Below are 21,061 nucleotides of genomic sequence, written 5' to 3'. Positions count from 1 at the left end.
ATCAATTTATATTTCAGTACAGTGACAGTACCATGGGTTGTCGGGTGAATAGCTCCATTGATTCTCACAAGGATATAAATTGGTGCGATTTAGTATGTTGATCTTGGAAACCTTTACCTTAATTAACCTTCATATTTTCAGTTAAAAATACTCTATAACTCTATACCTGCTCAATAACTTCACTTAGGAGATAGTTTTGCAAAGCTGTTCAGATAGTTATTTGTTAGTTCTATATGCTGGCAACTATACAAACCATTTTTGTGTAGAATTTAGGATTGTTTATTATTAAATTTTTATTTTTGTTTGTTATATGACCGAACCATTTTAACTTTGTTTTATCGTTCCTTTATTGAGTCTGTTTTATCTTTTTGTCTGGTGGCATGGTTTGGTCAGACCTCAGTTGCAGACAGAAACTCACTAAATCAAATAGTCAGATGGTCTAGTCGCCTGATTGGTGAGTCCCAGTCTTGTCCCGCCTCCCTGTACACTAAACAGGTACAGAGGATGGCTTCGTCAGTTCTTAACAATGACTCCCATCCTTTACGAGGTGAATTTCAACTCCTTTCCTCTGGACGGAGGTTCTTAGTCCCAAGGTGCAGGACACAGCGTTATAAAAATAGCTTTGTTCCTGTCACCGTCACTGAGCTCAATAAGAAATAGTGACATTGCACTTTACTAACTTATTTAGTTATTTATTCCATTTCTTTGCTCTATTTATTATTATTGTGACTTCAAAATTTTTAATTTTTTTAATTTTATGTTCTTATCCTGGTTTTTATCCCAGATTGTTTCTATTTTATCTTTTCTGGTTTTTATGGTGTTTTATTGCATCTTGTTTTTATTTATTGGATCTTATTTATTTTATTCTTTTACTTATCCATGCTGCTATACAGATGAATGGTGGAACACTGAACACTTTTTGTCCTGTCTTTTTGTCTTGTCTGTAAGCGTGATCAAGTACCTGTCTTGCATGTTTAATGTAAGTGTTGTTGTAATGCCAAGGCAATCACCTACACTGCAAAACAAATCTACCTACAGGTATAAATAAAGTAACCTTGACCTTGACCTTGATATTTCTTACCATATCTTCATCATTTTTATCCTTTTTCAAAATGGAAAAAAATGGCCAAATCTGCGGATTCTAATCCACAGACTGCATTAGCATTGCAGGTAAGGGTAAGAATGACCCCCACCTGAACTGAATGTGGAAACCGGGAGGACCGGGGGTGGGCGAGTGGGGAGAAAACCGGAGAAAACGCCTATGTAAAGATATGCTTTTATGTTAAATATTTGAGTATAGTTTTAATTTATTCCAATTTTAGTTTTACATACCTAATATTTGGAACCAATATTCACTTTTAAAAAGTCTTTGAAAAGGTTTGTTAAGCATTTTTGTGTTATTTATGCGTAAACCGCTGGTGCCGGACTCTGCGTTGGGTTTTTTAAGGACGAGACCCGCACGTACGGCTTTGGAGGCAGTCTCCATTTATTGATTTTTTGTTCCTGACAGAAGTGACATAAAACACAAAAACCTCTGGCTCCTACACAAACCAAAATAATACAGAAATGTGTTTCAGCACAATTTAAGCACCTCATATAGCTTGAACTAGCCAGTTGATATAAAAAATTAAATTAGTAGAGGCTAAACCAAAAATGTTCATGAATTACACTGCTGCTTACCTCTCCTGCAGAAATCCGGAACAACAGGGAAGAGACAAAGGCGCGAAAACTCTGGTTATAGCGCGCAGTATCACACTGTAAATTGTTCATTGGGGAACAGACTCAAATTAAAAGTTCCACATTCTGACTCGGAGGCCCATAATGTCAGGTATTAACCAAAAGAAATGAAAATAAAAGGAACAGATTTTGTGTAATTATAAGAATACACAATTTCCTCTACATACCCACATTGCTGCGAAATAATTGACCCTGTTACATATGCAAAAAATTATATACATTTTTCAAATTAGATTCTATCTTTTTTGTGCGTTTTTTGGCTTTTTGTGTTGATATAGAAGATTAAAATGAAAAAAAAAAAAAAACAATGGGTAGATGAGATAGATGGTGTGCTAAAAAAAGGATACCAAACATGGGTATAGTAAACATTTCTTTATATAGTATATAAAAGCAAAATCAAAAGTACTCAAAAATGACCAAAATAGGCTCAGACCCCTAAGGTTAAGAAAAAGTACAGGGTGGGGAAGCAAAATTTACAATGAACATTTAGTTGTTTTTTCTCAGCAGGCGCTACATCAATTGTTTTGAAACCAAACATATATTGATGTCATAATCATACCTAACACTATTATCCATACCTTTTCAGAAACTTTTGCCCATATGATTCATCAGGAAAGCAAACTGAATGCACTCGTCACACCAAAGGAGATTTCAAAAATAGTCGGAGTGTCCATAAAGACTGTTTATAATGGAAAGAAGAGAATGACTATGAGCAAAACTATTACGAGAAAGTCTGGAAGATACTATTAAAGAAGAATGGGAGAAGTTGTCACCCCAATATTTGAGGAACACTTGCGCAAGTTCCAGGAAGCGTGTGAAGGCAGTTATTGAGAAAGAAGGAGGACACATAGAATAAAAACATTTTCTATTATGTCAATTTTCTTGTGGCAAATAAATTCTCATGACTTTCAATAAACTAATTGGTCATACACTGTCTTTCAATCCCTGCCTCAAAATATTGTAAATTTTGCTTCCCCACCCTGTAGGTTCAAGAAAGAACGATTAGTCAGCCATTGCTATTGAATTTGAGCAAAATGCCATTCAGAAAAGTATGCACCAAAGCATCTGATTTAATATCACTCACTTAAATGTAAAGTACGTACATTTTCCAAAATATTACATGAACTCAATCGTCACTTCTGAACATACCCTCTGCCTGTATTTTCTATTTTCAGATACTGTTTACATTGTCGAGACTAAACGTGATGTAAAACGATGCAGATAGTGGGCGTATTCAAAAAGGACGTATTTAAAGTCCAAAGAACTATATTCTCATCGTAAAAATATGTAACTATAATGTCTCATCCTAGAAATTATAACTCAGGGTTTTCAGCTTCATCCACCTCCTACTTGCTGCTGCTGCTGCTGTCGAGGACAACGTCACGATACTTTACGCTGCATCGCTATAACAACCAGCTGTGGCGAGGGAGTATCATACCTACAGAAGAAATGCAACACGCTTTTGGCTAAACCATGCTAAGTGAATCAAGCTTATACTGACAGTAGAAGAATAAGATTAGTGCACAGTTCTGCCTGAGAGACAGAACCCAGGGCAAAGCACAAACCCATACTCAGACCTCTCAGCACCTAAACAGACCCCTCAGAGCAGAAATGAAGTTTTTCAGTTCCGTATTACACTAGAATATTCCTATCTGCAAAGGTGTGTGTTTCTTTCTTTCTCACTACACCGCTCGCTCTCTCCATTCTGTCTATAGCTCGCTCGACCGCTGCTCTTGTTCCCTCGTTCACTGAATTGAGAGGAAAGTTTTTACAGTTCTGTTTTATGAACACAGAGGACAAATGTAACATGCTTTGGCTTTGAGTTGTTGTAGTGGTTACAGACTAGGGATGGGAATTGATATGAATTTAACGATTCCGGTTCCATTATCGATTTTGCTTATCGATCCGATTCTCTTATCGATTCTCATTGGGCGAGGGAATAAAAGAGTCCAAAGGGTTTGTTTGCGTTAACTGTAATTTATATTTCCATCACATAAACTCATAACGTATACAGTAAGCACAAATAATAATAACAGATGACACCGGGCTTGGTTTGGTGGTGGGGGGGTCACATCATACGACTGTACAAAGTGAAAGTGAAAGTGAAACTTAAGATGCTTTGCTAATTCCTCTATGTCTCTCGTTGTTGTGCACCTCATTTTCCTTTTCCCTACTTTTGGAAACTTTTATTTGAGAGGGCAGGACGTTTGTTGCCCCCCCAGAACTGGGCCCAAATGACACCCTGGTGTTCCCTTACAAGCGTTGCTACGTAGCGTATCAAACATGTGACACTGCTGCAAATGAATTGCATCCTGTGAGGACAAATGTTTGAGGATATCGGAGGGATTTCCCCCCTTTGACGAAATGGAAGCTTTGCAAGTGTTACAAGTGGACCTGGTGTCATGTTTTCGCGTGAAATATAGCCATACTTTGGAGCGTTTCTGCCTCGACGCCATGTTGGCTACATTCTAAACCAAAACAATGCCGCGTACATGTGACGTTATCACACATGCGCAATGACAGCGGAATGGATAAGTGGAATCATTTAGCAGGCAGGCAAACGATTCCAAGGAATTGAACTACTGGGAACTGGCTCTCAAAATGAACCGGTTCTCGATTACACTGTTCTACAATTTTTTTAGAAATGATTTGCTTCAGAGATTAAATATGCTAAAAGTTACATATTTTAATAAGATTAATTGGAAAATAAATGACAAAAGTGCTGATGTTTTCAAGGTATATGATTAAGTGTTATTACACATATATATTGGTTTATGTACATTTATATAATAGTTTTATAAATCTTCCACTAAATAGAACCTGTAAAGTGAATGTATTCTAATGTGCAGACAGTGTTTTGAAGTAGATCTTGTAGCTCTGAGACAAATATTCCTTTTGAGTCAAACCCATTCTCTCGTTAATTCTTGAATTTCACATTTTGACCCAAGGCAGTATCTTGGAAAGTTCAGCCAACCAGCATTTTTGACTTGATTTTTCTTTATCAGTGACTCTCATGTGGTAAAATTTCATTACTTTTATTCTGGAAGCATTTTCCTTGTAGACCAGTGTTACCCATCCCTAGAACAGACTACTGGCCAGGTGTCATATTTAGAAGAACAGAAGATTATTTATTGTCATCGTGCAGTGTTTTTCAACCTTGGGGTCGGGACCCCACATGGGGTCGCCTGGAATTCAAATGGGGGGTCACCTGAAGTTTCTAGTAATTGATTAAAACAAAAATAAAAGCTTACTAATAAAAAATATATGGTGAGTTGAGAGAGATAGTCACAATCCATAAAAGACATGACAAACTGTGAAGCTGAAACTGAAGCACTGTGGTTCTATTTATCTGTCAAATGTTCATTGTGGTCGGTTTCAGATGCTGCAGCTCTTTCATAATTCATAGTTTGAGTTCTTGTTTGTTCAGTATTAATTGTCAGCCTTGTAAATCCAAGCTGGACTGACTGTACATATCCTGACCAAGGAAAATAAAATTCTCCCTTTGTGCAGTAATCTACACCTGGCTTTTCTGCCTCTGTTTATAATAATATACATTATATAGACCAGGGGTGTCAAACTCATTTTAGTTCAGGGGCCACATTCAGCTAAATTTGATCTGAATTGGGCCGAACCAGTAAAATAATAACACAGTAATATATAAATAATGTCAACTCCGAACTTTTCTCTATGTTTAAGAGCGAAAAAAGTAAATTTACATGATGAAAAGGTTTACATCTACAAACTATCCTTTCAAACAATGTGACTAACATGAACAAACTGAAAAAATTGAATGTAATTTAAACAATATTCTGCCTCAGTTTATCATTTTACATATGTACATTATAACGTACAGATCACAATGGATTTACACACACACACAAAACATTTAAAATAATAGAATCTTGTTAAAATTGTACTTCTCTTAAGACATTTCAGGTTGTTCATATTTGTTCAGGTTGTTCATATTTTTTGCAAAATTATTCTTTGTTTTAGTGGAAATACATAAAAGTATTTACATTTACAAAGAGAAAAATGTGGAGTTGTTGTTATTTATATGTTATTATGATAGTATTTTACTGGTCTGACCCACTTGAGATTGAATTGGTCTGAATGTGGAACCTGAACTAAAATGATTGTTAATATCTTAGTGTAGTTTTTGCATTTTACAAATTCATCCCAAGGGCCGGACTGGAACCTTTGGAGGGCCGGATTTGGCCCCCAGGCCGCATGTTTGACACCTGTGATATAGACTAAATGTCCTCTAAAATTAAGGATTATTTGTAACATAGTAAAGCAAACTATTACATGATCAAAAACAAATTTTAGCACATTTAATTTTGAACGGCTAGGGTCGCCAGAAATTTGATGTTAAAATGGACTCAAAAAAGATTGGGAACCACTGTCATTGTGTATTACTGCACAACAAAATTGTGGGTGCACTGGTTGTACATCTGGGTGAGATTTTCTTTGTATAGTTTTTATGCTAATGCACAATGTGTGAGTTAATGATACCTGGTTTAAGTCTCTCTACGCTGTTTATTTAATCTAAACACTGAAAATGATTAGAAATCAATATTTGGTGCCTCTGTAAAAACACAGACTGATGCGTAAACATGATAGTTATTATGCTGTTAGTTAAAATTACAGGGTTTTGACAGTTTTGAAAGACATAGTAGATATTAAGAAGTGATTGGTATGTCACACACTGGACTAATGTGAGCTTGTCTTGACACTTTGAGTGATGTGGTGAGAGGAATGCGGAAAACAATTGATATTTGCATACTGAATTTATTTATGCAGAGCTAAAATAATTTCACAAATGGAATTTAGTGGCTGCCTTTGTCGAAGCGTCATACTGTACCGAGTACGTTTGTTTTGGGAGAATATGGTGATAATTACATTTTAGTGGATAAAGTGTGAGAAAAAGTAGATGGTAGAAAGATAAACAACACCTTGAGCGTCAAGCTTGTGATAATGGACAGGTGGCTAAATAGAGTTGTTAAAATGCAGCATTTCTTACAAATTTCGCCTTGATTTATTTATTTTCACCCAAGTCTAATGATTGTTTTTTTTTTTTATAAAACTAAAGTTGAGTAAACATTTTTTTTTTTCAGAATTGTACTTTTTTCAGTAAGACACATTGAGTTTTGATGGGCTGAATTTAGAGGATTTGCTACACATTTTCTGTGATGTGCCTTTTACAGTTGTGTGTTCAGACATTGGATTAAACATTTAAGATTCAGGAGCTCTCCCTCTGCAGGCTCACTTCTCAAATAAACTTGATATTAATTCTGTTACTAGTTTATGCTGGATATCAATATAATAATAATAAAAAAAAAACAAAAAACCACATATTAGATGACAAAGTACGGCAATTAACCACATGCATATGCAAACACACAAAAATTAATAATAAGAGCGAAATGAGCTCAGAGAGTAAGCTGTTTATAAAAGGTCCATAAATCTTAATGGGATCAGTGCTAAAAGAGCATAAGTGTGTATTAAATGAGAAACTGAGGGTTCAGGCTGTAGTTTCAAGGCTGGATTTTCCTGTAAAAACAAATGACTAAACTAGGGCTATAAAACACCTTCATCTTATCTTTAACTGCTACCTGTGTTTAGCTTACAGATTAATAATGTTCAGAGAGGCATTATACAGATCCAGATGCTATTATTCCATTTAATTACCATTTTTCAGGCGCAAAAAATCCATAAAACAGCTTATTCATGCTCATGTTTTTGACTGATCCTTGTGATAAAGAATACTTACCCAGCCCCCCGAAAACGAAGGCAAAGGGTACTGTTTTTGTTTCGGTTTGTTTGTTTGTTTGTTTGTTAACACTCTAGAAAATTGACTTTACAGATTGCCAGTGACCCAGAATAGATATCATTACATTTTAGGAACAGTAGGTCAAAGTTTAAAATTTTTTTTATGAATTTTTGAAATCTTTTTTTTTTCCAATTTACTTATAATGGGCAAAATTATACATGTCTGTAGCAGCAAAACTATTGGTTGAATTCATACCAAATTGGGTTTATAGATTGCCAGTGACCTAGAATAGATCTGGTTACATTTTGGGATAAATAAGTCAAAGTTACATTTTTTTTATGAATTTTTAAAATCTTTTTTTTTCCCATTTACTTATAATAGGCAAAATTTCAAATGTATATAAATACATCAATTTTGTTTAACTTTACTCCAAACTTGGCACATATATAGAGGCAATTGGTATGCTGACATCAGCAAATGTATAGACATGATGACATCAGCTGGATCAATGCCAAAAAAAAAAGCTAAAATACATGTGAGGGCTGGCTTTTGTTGTGCCTGACACCACTTGTTTGTTTCTTTTTTTTTTTTTGTTAACACTCTAGCAGCAAAACCATTGGTTGAATTCACACCACATTGGGTTTATAGATTGCCAGTGACCTAGAATAGATCCAATTACATTTTGGGAAAAATAGCTCAAAGTTAAAATTTTTTATGAATTTTTAAAATCTTTTTTTCCCCCCCATTTACTTATAATGGGAGCGAAATTTCAAATGTCTGTAGCAGCAAAACTTTTGGTTGAATTCACACCAAATTAGATGTATAAATTGCCAGTGGCCAAGAGTAGATGTGGTTAAATTTTGGGAAAAGTAGATCAGAGTTCAAAATTTTTTATGAATTTTTAAAATCTTTTTTCTTCTCCCATTCACTTATAATGGCAAAATTTCAAATGTACATCAATACATTCATTTTGTTTCAATTTCCTTCAAACTTCGCATATATATAGAGGCCATTGATATGCTGACATCAGCACACACATAGACATGATGACATCAGCTGGATCGATGCCAAAATCAGCTAAAATACATGCGAGGGGCGGGGTTTGTTGTGCCTGGTCAAGGTCAAGGTTACTTTATTTATACCCGTAGGTAGATTTGTTTTGCAGTCTAGGTGATTGTCTTGGCATTACAACAACACTTACATTGAACATGCAAGACAGGTACTTGATCACGCTTACAGACAGGACAAAAAGACAGGACAAAACAAAAAACAAAACAAAAAGTGCTCAGTGTTCCACCATTCATCGGTATAGCAGCATGGATAAGTAAATAAAATAGGTGAGATCAAATAAATAAAAACAAGATGCAAAAAAACACAATAAAAACCAGAAAAGATAAAACAGATAAAACAATAAAAACAATCCGGGATACCACTTGTTACTGGAACGACTTGTTTGTTTGTGTCTTTTTTTGTTCACACTCTAGCAGCAAAACCATTGGTTGAATTCACACCACACTGGGTTTATAGATTGCCAGTGACCTAGAACAGATCCAATTACATTTTGGGAAAAATTGGTCAAAGTTAAAAATTTTTATGAATTTTTAAAATCTTTTTTTTCCAATTTACTTATAATGGGTGAAATTTCAAATGCATGTAGCAGAAAAACAATTAGTTGAATTCATACCAAACTGGGTTTAAAGATTGCCAGTGACCCAGAATAGATGTGGTTACATTTTGGGAAAAGTACATCAAACTTCAAAATTAAAAAAAAAAGAAAAAAAAAAAAAAAGTTTAAAATCTTTTTTTTCCCCTCCCATTTACTTATAATGGGCAAATGTCTATAAAAACATCAATTTTGTTTCAATTTACTTCAAACTTGGCACATATATAGAGGCAATTAATACGCTGACATCACCACATGCATAGACATGATGACATCAGCTGGATCGATGCCAAAATAAGCTACAATACATGTGAGAGGTGGAGTTTGTTGTGCCTGACACCGCTTGTTTTGGTTGATGATGCAGAAATAATAGAAACAAAAGAAGTAAACAAATGAAAATCTACTTACAATGCGGTCTGGTGGAGGCGTACTTCGAATGAAACACTTGATTTGTCCTTTTTCTCCGTGCAGCGCCTGCTGAGTCTGTGTACTGGAGATAGTTGGTGGCCCTGAAAGAGATCAGAACAATTGTAAAAAAAAAAAAAAAAAAAAAAAGTTTGAAGATGAAACAGGAATTGAAACATGAATAATTAAATCCATTTTTCAGTTTGAGGTCGTACGACAATTTTGTTCCATCTAGCTCTTACGGCACATTATGCTCTAATCGCTCTCCGGTTCCAACCAGAAACACCTGAAGTGTTCAGTAATTTAGGGCTCCTGGGGAAGATCACATTGAGGTGCGATATGAACAAGCCTCATCCCTCAGTACAATCTACCCAAGGACACACCAGGGCAGGACATAAGTGGAGGCCCAGACCTCATTTTGGATCAAGAAATTGTTGATTTATGGCTTGCTTGATTTCTCCCACTGAGATAAATGCCGGTGGAGTGTGCTATAACAGTTTTTTGGAGTGTAATCAGAACTACACAGATGGAAAAAGAGAAAACGCCACTGTGGGGAGATAACACACTTGTCACTATGGTTCACCTTACTATGTTGGCTTATAGCAGGTTTGACTCCTGTAAAGCTGCACGAGGTCAGCAAATAACATTAAATATTAGCCGTCAGCTTGATATTTTGTTTTATTTTTACACATTTTGTCTATATTTTACTGTTAGCAAACATTTCAAGACGGTATGGTTTTAACCCGTAAAGATCCAGTGTTATTTTTGTGGCAATTTCCAAATGATTTCTCCTCTATTTAACCTTTATTTAAGTGATTTATCACCATTTATTGTAATATTATACTTTGTATTTTGTGAAAATCTGCTATTTTCCTGTATCTAATGAACTGATCATGTAGATGTTCATAAAAATTCAGATTAAAGTTGATATCAGAAATAGAGAAAACTGACTTTTTCATCAAAATATATCATTAACTGAACATAAAACAACTGTCTCCATCCACTACCACTTGTCAAACTCTATGGGTTTTACTGGTGAATCAATGTTGTAGAAGATGACGGTGTTTCCACATCTAAATAGGTCGTATCTGATGATCATGAAAAGATGACAAACTGCATTTTACACCAATCATTTACATGTATTGATAGGATTAGTGGATCAACAGGTCACTATGGTTCACCTTACTATGTTGGCTTATAGCAGGTTTGACTCCTGTAAAACTGCACGAGGTCAGCAAATTTATTTATTTATTTATTTACCTTTGTTTAACCAGGAAAACCTCATTGAGATCAAAAATCTCTTTTCCAAGAGTGTCCTGGCCAAGACGGGCAGCAGTACATTAAATAGTTACAGACACAAGCTTTCATACATAACATACAGTCAAGTAACATTAAGTATTAGCCGTCAGCTTGATATTTTGTTTTATTTTACACATTTTGTCTATATTTTACTGTTAGCAAACATTTCACAAGGTTATGGTTTTAACCCATAAAGATCCAATGTTATTTTTATGGCAGATCCCAAATGATTTCTCCTCTATTTAACCTTTATTTAAGTGATTTATCACCATTTATTGTAATATTATACTCTGTATTTTGTGAAAATCAGCTATTTTCCTGTATCTTATGAACTGACCATGTAGATGTTCATAAAAGTTTAGATTAAAGTTGATATTGGAAATAGAGAAAACTGACTTTTTCATCAAAATCTATCCATAACTGAACATAAAACAACTGTCTCCATCCACTACCATTTGTCAAACTCTATGGGTTTTACTGGTGAATCAATGTTGTAGAAGATGACAGTGTTTCCACGTCCAAATGGGTCATATCTTATGCCCATGAAAAGATGACAAACTACATTTTACACCAATTATTTACATGTATTGATAGGATTAGTGGATCAACAGGTCACCATGATTCACTTTACTATGTTATAGCAGGTAAAACTGCACGAGGTCAGCAAATGTATTCATTTATTTACCTTTATTTAACCAGGAAAACCTCATTGAGATCAAAAATCTCTTAAGAGTGTCCTGGCCAAGATGGGCAGCAGTACATTAAATAGTTACAGACACAAAATTTCACACATAAAAACAAGTTTTCAATACATAAAAACGCATGGTCAAGTAAAACCTTCCAAAGTCAACTTTGCAAAAAGTGCCCATGAGAGAAATAACATTAAATATTAGCCATCAGCTTGATATTTTGTTTTATTTTACACATTTTGTCTATATTTTACCATTAGCAAACATTTCACAAGGGTATTGTTTTAACCCATAAAAACCCAATGTCATTTTTATGGTAGCTCTCAAAGGATTTCTCCTCTATTTAACCTTTATTTAAGTGATTTATCACAATTTATTGTAATATTATACTCTGTATTTTGTGAAAATCAGCTATTTTCCTGTATCTAATGAACTGATCATGTAGATGTTCATAAAAGTTCAGATTAAAGTTGATATCGGAAATAGAGAAAACTGACTTTGTCATCAAAATATATCATTAACTGAACATAAAACAACTGTCTCCGTCCACTACCATTTGTCAAACTCTATGGGTTTTACTGGTGAATCAATGTTGTAGAAGATGACAGTGTTTCCATGTCCAAATGGGTCATATCTGATGATCATGAAAAGATGACAAATTGCATTTTACACCAATTATTTACATGTATTGGTAGAATTAGTGGATGAGCAGGTATTAAACAGTTACATCAATAGATAGTTTTGGTCGTTGGAGGCTGTCAGGTCTTTATGGTTTAAATAACCATGTAAAAAAAAAAAAAAAAGAGCATTCAAATTCATTCAGCTGGACCTGCAGGAATGACAGCAGCCGGTGTTAAGCTTTGGTCAGGCTACAAGATCTTGCCTGACAAGGGCAGCTCAGCCTAAACGACTGGTCTGCTTGCCATCTGGTCTTGAGGCTGTTCCCACCAGGTGACAGCGCTAATATGAAGACAAGATGTCACGCATGACCCAGATCTGTCTTTCAAGTGCATCCCTTTGGTCCCTTAGCTAACTCTAAATTAAATTACAAAAAAGCAGGAGATCACAGCAAATTTTTAATTTACATTAACTGTAAACAGTAGATTCACTTAACCTTCACAGACCCAAAAGAATTCACAGATGCAACATTTTTAACCACTAATCCTACCAATACAGTGAAATAACTCGGGTAATATACAGTTTGTTGTCTTTTCAGCAGCATCACATGTCTTCTGCAATGTTAATTCAACAATAAAACCGAAGTAGTTTGGCAAAACACAGTGGATTTATATGCTTTCATGTAGAATTAATGATATATTTAACATTTCTTTCAATTTACTTATTTACTTAAAACATGGTAAGTAAATTAAATCTAAGAAAACGTGATTTTCACTGAAAAAATGCAAAAAATATTATTATAGTAAATGGTGATACATCACTTGGTAATGGTTAAACATAGAGAAAAACCCATTTGGAAGCCACCATAAATAATATGTATAGGTCTTTATGGGTTAAAATGATAACACTATATAGGCCAATAATAATAATAATAATAATAATAATAATAATAATAATAATAATAATAATAATAATAATAATGATAATAATAATATATCAATTTTATATAGTACTTTTCTAGGTACTCTAAGACGCTTTACAATAAGCAGCTAAGGGACAAACACACAACAAATGGGCAAAGACAGTTATGCAACAGATACAGAGCTAATACATACATTTACATATATTTTTATACATTTACACATTTTCACAGGACAGAAATCTGTCCAGTTTCCTATTGGCATATTCAAGAATAATATGAGCTACAGTCAGAAGTGCGTTGAACTTTATGGGATAACACACGCTGAATGATTTAGTTTATCTATTAGTAAGTTTTCTTTGGATTTTCTGAACAGAAGGCAGACCTAATTCAGTTTATAAATCACCTTCTTACATCCATCTCTGTTTCCTCAAATCTCAACGCCGGATTTTCAGAGATACTCAACACGTAACAGACGGAATGCCATCTTATCTTCTTCTACTTGATAAAAAGCGCCTTTAAAAGCTGTTATAATCAAATGTTAAGCAAGACCCCTGTGATGGTTAAGGTTAAGAATGTGGATTTGAGGGGGTGGCAAATAAGGCAGCTTCTTGATTAGTGAGACAACTCGCTTCCCCGCCAACTTCCTTCAAACTCCCGCTCTCTGCCATATCTCTGACGATACATAATTGCAGTTTATTACCTGTCTCTTATTAAAATGAATTAGCATTTTAATGAGACTTTGCCAGATGGCGTCTTGGTATGCTACTGGAGGATGCTGGAAGTCTGCTAGTCCTGCAGGATGAATGTTGCAATTGAAGAAAAATGTAATGAGAGCCGTTCCTCTACTTATACTTATTTGCCAACATAGGATGACAGTATGAGCATAGCCTGTATGGTCTATACAGTAGTTCAGATAAGGATATTTGTATATGCAGCGTAAGTGTTCTAACCTCCAAATGTTCGTAAAATGTGTGTGATCAAGATAAGAATACAGAAGTGTGCCATTTGCATGAACTCCCACTGTAAACAAACATGAGATCAATTGGTTACAGGCTGCAAAAGGCTAGTGGAAATGAGGGGGGGGGGGATCTATTCTATAGATCAGAGCTGCAAATGAGGAATATAATTAGATAGCTTTATCTCACTGGCTCAGCCCGGGTTGTGAGTATGTGTGCGCGCTCGTACGTGTGTGAGAGTACGTGTTTGCTACTTGCATTGTGTGATCAGCGCAGAAACACGGTGGTAGGGAGGTGGTGGGTGGCTCTGCAACATCAATGTTAGCAGCAGGGGAGGTAATCAAAATGTTTGGTGCAATGTTTGGTTCATTCATTAGAGGAGGTGTTAGCTCTGAAGTGGACATTGCAATCTGATTACACAATATCGCTGTGGGTGCAAAAAGGCCAGGGCTTATATTCCCTTCCAAAACTACATCGTGGACTTTAACAAAAGCTTGATATTTCATCTTTACCTGAGCACAGATGTTTTGATTCCTCGCTCTCTCTTTTTTTTTTTTAACCCATAAAGACCCAAACATCGACCGTCGACCAAAAGCATCTACTGATCTAAACTTTTGAGCCACTAATCCTATCAATACGTGTAAATAATTGGTGTAAAATGCAGTTTGTCGTCTTTTCGTGGTCATCAGATATGACCCATTTGGACGGTCAGAGGTTCCGTAGTTACCGTGGAAACACCATCATCTTCTACAACATTGACTCACCAGTCAAACCCATGGAGTTGGATCAATGACAGTGGATGGAGACACTTGGTTTTTGTTCTGTTAATGATATATTTTACTTCTTAAATCAGTTTTTTCTGTTTTTATGTAATAACCTTAGACTTTACTCATCTACATGATCAGTCAATTAACCCATAAAGACCCAGTGCTACTTTTGAGGTAGTTCCTAAATTAAGTTTTCTCTCTATTTAACTTCACCATTTCTTATAATATCGCCCTCTATATTCAGCATTTTTCAGTGTAAATCATATATTTTCCTATATTTAATTCACTGATAATGTAGATGTTTGTAAAAGCTCAGAGTAAATTCAAATGTCATATCAAAAACAGAGAAAACAGAAGAAAAAAAAAAAAAAGACTTTTCGACAAAATATATCAATAACTAAACAGAAAACAAGTGTCTCCATTTACTGTCATTGATTCGACTCCATGAGTTTTACTGGTGAATCAATGTTGTTGACGATGACAGTGTTTCCACGGTAACCACAGAACCTCTGAACGTCCAAATGGGTCATATCTGATGACCATGAAAAGACAACAAACTGCATTTTACACCAATTATTTTCACGTATTGATAGGATTAGTGGATCAAAAGTTTAGATCAGTAGATGTTTTGGTTGCCGGTCAATGTTTGGGTCTTTATGGGTTAAAAAAAAAGAGAGAGAGAGAAAAATCAAAAGATGCTTTTGGATGTTTGGGCCTTTATGAGTTAAACATAGGAAAATAGATGATTTTCACCGGGAAAAAAATGCAAAATTCATAGGATAATATTATAATAAATGGTGATAATTCATTAAATAGAGAGAAAAATTAATTTGGGAACTGCCATAAAAGTTACACTGGGTCCTTATGGGTTAAAGAGTGCATAAAGCAGCTGGAATGGAACGCCTAACACAGTCAGTTCTGACTATGTTTTCCAAGCAGAGACATTAGACGAAGAAGCCAAGTAGATTACCCCAACAATATCATAAATTACTGTCAGTATTTGTATAATAAAATTGGATGACACATCCGACTACTGCTGCAGAAATGCAACATTTTGCAAATACCAAATAATGAATACATTTCCACATGACTGCTTTCATTGAAATGCTGAATATTAAATCTAACTTTTTAGACTGATGTTCCGTACAGTCCAGTCAAACAATAAGTTGTTCACGGGGGGAAAAAAAAAAAATCTAATACTATTTGTGCAGAGCAGGTTGCTTTCAAGTTGCCATGTATTGTGTGTAATGCAACTCTGAAGAGATCAGTAATATGTCTAATTATTTCAGCTACAGTGAATTTATAGTAGTAAATGAGATGCACTCACAATCAGGAATGATTTCATCTCCATCCCAAAATATGCATCGTACTACCCTGACAGCTCTGACAGCCTCACAATGTTTTCCTGCTTTGGCTTAATACATCTTTACAACAGAGACTTATTCTCTCATAGTCTTTTTTTTTTTTTTTTTTTTCATAGCGTACAGTGTGATCTTTACTGTCTACATTTCACACTGTGAAACCCATTTACAGTAATAACTCAGATGGCACAGGCCAGAATGTCTTGTCATTAGATTTTCTTGCCACAATAAGTTCTGCAACTTCTGACGGGTGATAAAAAGCATTTTTCATGTATGCAGTCATTATTTACGTAGCATAAAATATGCATTATATAAACTCACTGACAGAAAACAAATAGTGAATGAGCCTCAAAAACAGAGAAAAAAAAAAGTCTCAATTCAACATTAAAGAGAGCCGTGCTTGCATTATGTATAAAACTATCTATTTTATAATGAAATGACATGATACTGCTTTTTGAAGGGTCTGCTTCTGTTGGCCAATGCATGATACGAGAAAAAAAAAAGATTTAACGTCATACATCCGAGGCCTTGGGGAGAAGCGAAATCACACTGACGAAAAAATCTCCCACTTGAACACAATTGAGATAAAGTAAGTTCTCTTTTAGTGTATGTTAATATTAAACTGAATTCCTATCTTCTGAATAGCTGGAATAAAGCATTTTAGGTATTATTTAGCGCAGAATGTCAGATTGAATTCACTGGCTTGTATTCACCATCATTTCATGTCCTACGGCAAACTTCTTTACTTACGCTTTGTCCTCTGATCTTTGTTATGGACATCTTACCATATCTAACCTCAAAGCTATCGAACTCTAACAATTAGCCTCGCTGAATAAGTCTGAATTTCTATAAAAAAAAAAAAAAACATTGTTGCAGAAAATTTCATTGCACATTGAGCCCTTTAACACACAGCTAGACACAATGGAGACGGTGCGTTCAAAGTATCCCGGAAAGTCTTGCAGATCATAATCTTACTGTTTTTAAATGTAGCTGGTCAGATAAAATGTGTTGCATCTTAAATGCAGTTTTCTCCTTCATTAAATCGCGCTTTTCTCTCTTATACAGTGTCATTGCCGGTTTAAAGAGGGCTGGAATGCTAATTAACTAGGCACATAAAGGCTGTCTAGAAAGAGAAACGGCAGAAAAAAAAAGATCTATAACAACCCTGTGCTCTGTGGGATATTGGGGAATTCTCTGTCCCTCCCTTTTTTGTAACTGTGGTAATAGGCTTTTTCTCCCTAGGATGCCCTAGTGCTGTACTGCATATGTGTCATTATGCATACTGTTTGGCCGCATGTCCAACACAAATGGTGCTACCAATAAACTACACTTGTGGATATAGTAATTAAAATGTTTTCTATCAACATTTGGCATTTGCTATATGTACGCTAGATTTTTCAAGCATGACTGAGAGCTTCTTTCAATTCAAGAAAAAAACTCATACATATATATTGTATATTACATTATCACATGGATGGATATGCACATACATGTAGCCACATGACGACCTTATAATAAATGCTAAGGAGCTTTTCAGAATGTTTGACTAGAGTAAGCAATATGTATCCATTAGTGACTTAAACACAAATTGTCTCCCCTGCTAGCTGTTTGATTATAATTAAATTACATTTTTCCCCAGGGAAAATGGGAATTCTCATGTCTACGTGGTACGCCACAGTGGGAGCCAACGACACACAAAGGCAGAGAAGAGAGAGAAAGAGGGAATGACAAATTATAAACACATGTAATCTAAATGATGGCATTAAGGAATCTGGGGATAACTGCAGGGAAGACAAATAAAAAGAAGCGTTCAGATATTCAGCAAACACCGTCACATCATGAATACTCTAGGCATTTCTCTGCCTGAGATGTTACTGTATCCTAATCATTCGCCTGAAGAACTCAGCCATCCGTTATGTTAGTTATTCGGTTTTTTTTTTGTTTTTTTTTTTTTTTGTTTTTTTTTTTTTTTAGAATCAGTCGAGTCCTGCAGACTGTCAGGGATGTTCTGTTTACAGGCTGAGACGTAAGGACTGCTCACTTTCATCTGCAGTCAAAACAAAGGCGTAGGACAACGAGTTGACCTCGAGAGAGAGCGCCCCCAGACGCCGCCACTTCAACCACACTGTTTGAACTTTCACGAGTTTGACAGTCTGATTCACCTCAAGGACTGGGTAAGAAATTACTCAGGGTTCCTCATATGGCTTCGAAAAAAAAAAAAAAAAAGAGATGAATTTCAATTATTCAGAGAAATATATATAAAAAGGAATGAAGCTTTTGAATCCCGCATACCAGTTTGGGGAGGGAAGTGGCCAAACACAAAAGAGGAAAGGTAAAAAACACAAAAAAATAATGAAGTAAAAAGATGTGTAGAACTAGTTTAAATGAAGTCTCAAGAGACTAAGTAAACATGTCATTTGAGCTTTGTTGTATGTTTCTCAGTATGCTCCGAGTTCTGTTGTGCTGTAATCTTTATTGAAAAAAATCCATCTTCCCTCTCCCATGGCATCATTTGTGAAAACAATATAATCTCCATAGTAACAGAAAAGAAATGCATCAAAATAAACTGCTAGAGTCGATAATATAAATTCTGTTTTTATATTAAGACTTCAAGACAATAGAATCATTTGCCTTAAGCTGCTTCTGTCTTGGTTTCTACTGAATTGCTAGCTTAAAAGGAAGGGGCTCATTGCGGTTCGTAGAATGTCGTGGTTCTGATCTTGTGCTGGAGGGAACATTGGTATCCCATTCTCTCTGATATGCAAAGCTAGCGTCTGGATTTTGAAAAGAAAATCTTTACATACACTGTTTGCTACTTGATGTATCTTCATCCCAGAATCAGCAGCAATGTTGCTTACAGGCAAACTCTTTTGTTAGCTTTCAAAATGTATAATGATACACTGGCTGCAGTAAGTCTACACCATCTTGCCTACGTCTTCCAATCCTCGCTTTTTTTTTTTTTTTTTTTTTTTTTCGGGGGTCTTTTTCGCTTTCAGATGGACTTGAGAAAAAATGAGAGACATGTAAATCCCAAAACTAAGAACCTCTGCCACACTGAAGCATGCTCTCTGAATATCAAGCACTGATAATGAAGTCATTTGTTTGAGAGTTGCCAGGTCTCCTACCAAGGCTGGTATTCATTAGTCAGTCAGTGCCTCAGAATAGGCAGCTTCCCTGTGACTCACGCAGAATATAATTAGCATTAAAGTACATTTCACCTGTTTAGGAAATGTGCGATCATATCTTAAAAAGACTAAGTCTATATTTATTGCTTTATACATTTAAAGGCTCCAAAGAGATGACAGCTGATGAAAGACTTCTGTTTTATCACAATACTTTTGTCAGGAAAATTAATTATTTCACAACCGTGTGCCATATTCTTGCGGTGTATGTATGACGGCTTGTGTTTTCTTACCATCGATGCCTGATAAAATTAACATCTCATGGAAATTGATACCGCTGCATATTTCGTCAGAAGTTTTCAACACGTAAGGTTTTTTGTACAGTAGAGGCAGGATATTGCCTGCAGCAGAAGCAAAAAACTGACTGCTGTGACAAATAGCTTTCTTTTTGCCGCCGCTGACCCCGGACCTCAAGATTCACTCCTGTATGTGCATTCTGTTTGTGTGAATATTACACTGTAATATTCAATATTACAGCTTACCGTTGACTGTGAGTGAAACCTCCTTCTCCCCTGCCCCTACCCGTGGGACCACAGCGCGGCAAACGTATTTCCCAGCATCCTCCTGTCTCACCGATTTCAGTGTCAGGAGGTTCTCGTTGCTCAGTACCTACGGCAAAAAAAAAAAAAAACAGTCAAAGATCATCAAATGCAATGAGAGCAAAGGCACCTTTGCATTTGAGATAGCAACAAGGCAGCTCTAAGGCAAAAGACTAAGGAAGCACATGGACCATTTAATAACTTAAAGGGCACCTCTGCTCAATTATTAAAATCCAATTTAGGATTGAGCTTAGTGGTATAAAGGGTTGGCTATGGCCTTTGACGCTCTGAAAAAGGAAAGGTGGAAGGAGTCTGAATTTGACGATCACAACATTAGATGCGATGTATGTGCAGGTCACCGAGAGGTTGTAAGAGTAATGGAATATGGAATATCTGGCTCACTGGACAGCAGGCGTTAGCTATAACACAAAGTATCTACCCAACACGCTTAATACTGATCAAAGCAGAATGCTAATAACTCCAAATCCTCACCACTCCAGAGCCCCTCTTCATCCACACTATGGTTAGAGATGGATTTCCTGTCCAGGCGCAGTTGAACACAGCATCAGATCCAAGGTCCACTTGTAAGGACTGAGGCTCCGCTGCCATACGAGGACCAACTGTTGAAGAAAACATCATTAACTCTCCATGATATATTGATAATTAGGCACTCGCTGTAGTGGCAGCACCACTTAAGGCTCAGTGTCATAACATAAAAGACAGCAAATCCATAATCGTTCATTATCATGCTGCTGGCATTGCTTAAATGGCAAGCAGTAGTGTTTAAAAGGGGACACTCACAGTACACATCAACATTGCGGCTGATGTTAGTGCTGCCAAGAGGGTTGGTAACCTCGCAGGAGACAGGTTCGGTAAAGAACGAGTGGTCGACAATAACTTCATATGTGTCGCCAGAGACCTCCTTGATTATACTTCCTCCTTTGGCCCACCTGGTGAGTGAATTTGAAGGTGGAGAAAGGAGAGACAGGGAGAAAGGGAAAAATGAAGGAAAAGGGGAAAAGGTATTAAGACAGGTTTTCACACCTCTCTGTGTCAATAGGGTTCTTTTATGAGAATAAATCATCATTCTAGGGCAGGTTTTCTGTGCTGGCTTCAGCATATTTTTGTGGCAGCCCTCCATGCTGTGACAAGC

At 35.9% G+C, this 21,061-nt stretch overlaps 1 protein-coding gene across 12 annotated transcripts in view; it reads right to left on the bottom strand.

The window, feature by feature from the left end:
* kirrel3b (kirre like nephrin family adhesion molecule 3b) overlaps positions 1–21,061 on the bottom strand; it is a 319,395-nt gene that overhangs the window by 24,200 nt on the left and 274,134 nt on the right. For all 12 annotated transcript variants that reach the window (XM_030152030.1, XM_030152029.1, XM_030152038.1 and 9 more), the window contains 4 exons: positions 20,710–20,858; positions 20,401–20,528; positions 19,852–19,978; positions 9,579–9,679 (listed from right to left, as the gene is read on the bottom strand). In XM_030152030.1, the coding sequence (XP_030007890.1) occupies positions 9,579–9,679; positions 19,852–19,978; positions 20,401–20,528; positions 20,710–20,858 (505 nt within the window). The remainder of the gene's footprint in view (positions 1–9,578; positions 9,680–19,851; positions 19,979–20,400; positions 20,529–20,709; positions 20,859–21,061) is intronic.

Source organism: Sphaeramia orbicularis, chromosome 13, assembly GCF_902148855.1.
Source record: "Sphaeramia orbicularis chromosome 13, fSphaOr1.1, whole genome shotgun sequence".
In the NCBI taxonomy this organism is placed as follows: Eukaryota; Metazoa; Chordata; class Actinopteri; order Kurtiformes; family Apogonidae; genus Sphaeramia; species Sphaeramia orbicularis.
This window is presented reverse-complemented; position numbering and strand designations above follow the sequence as displayed.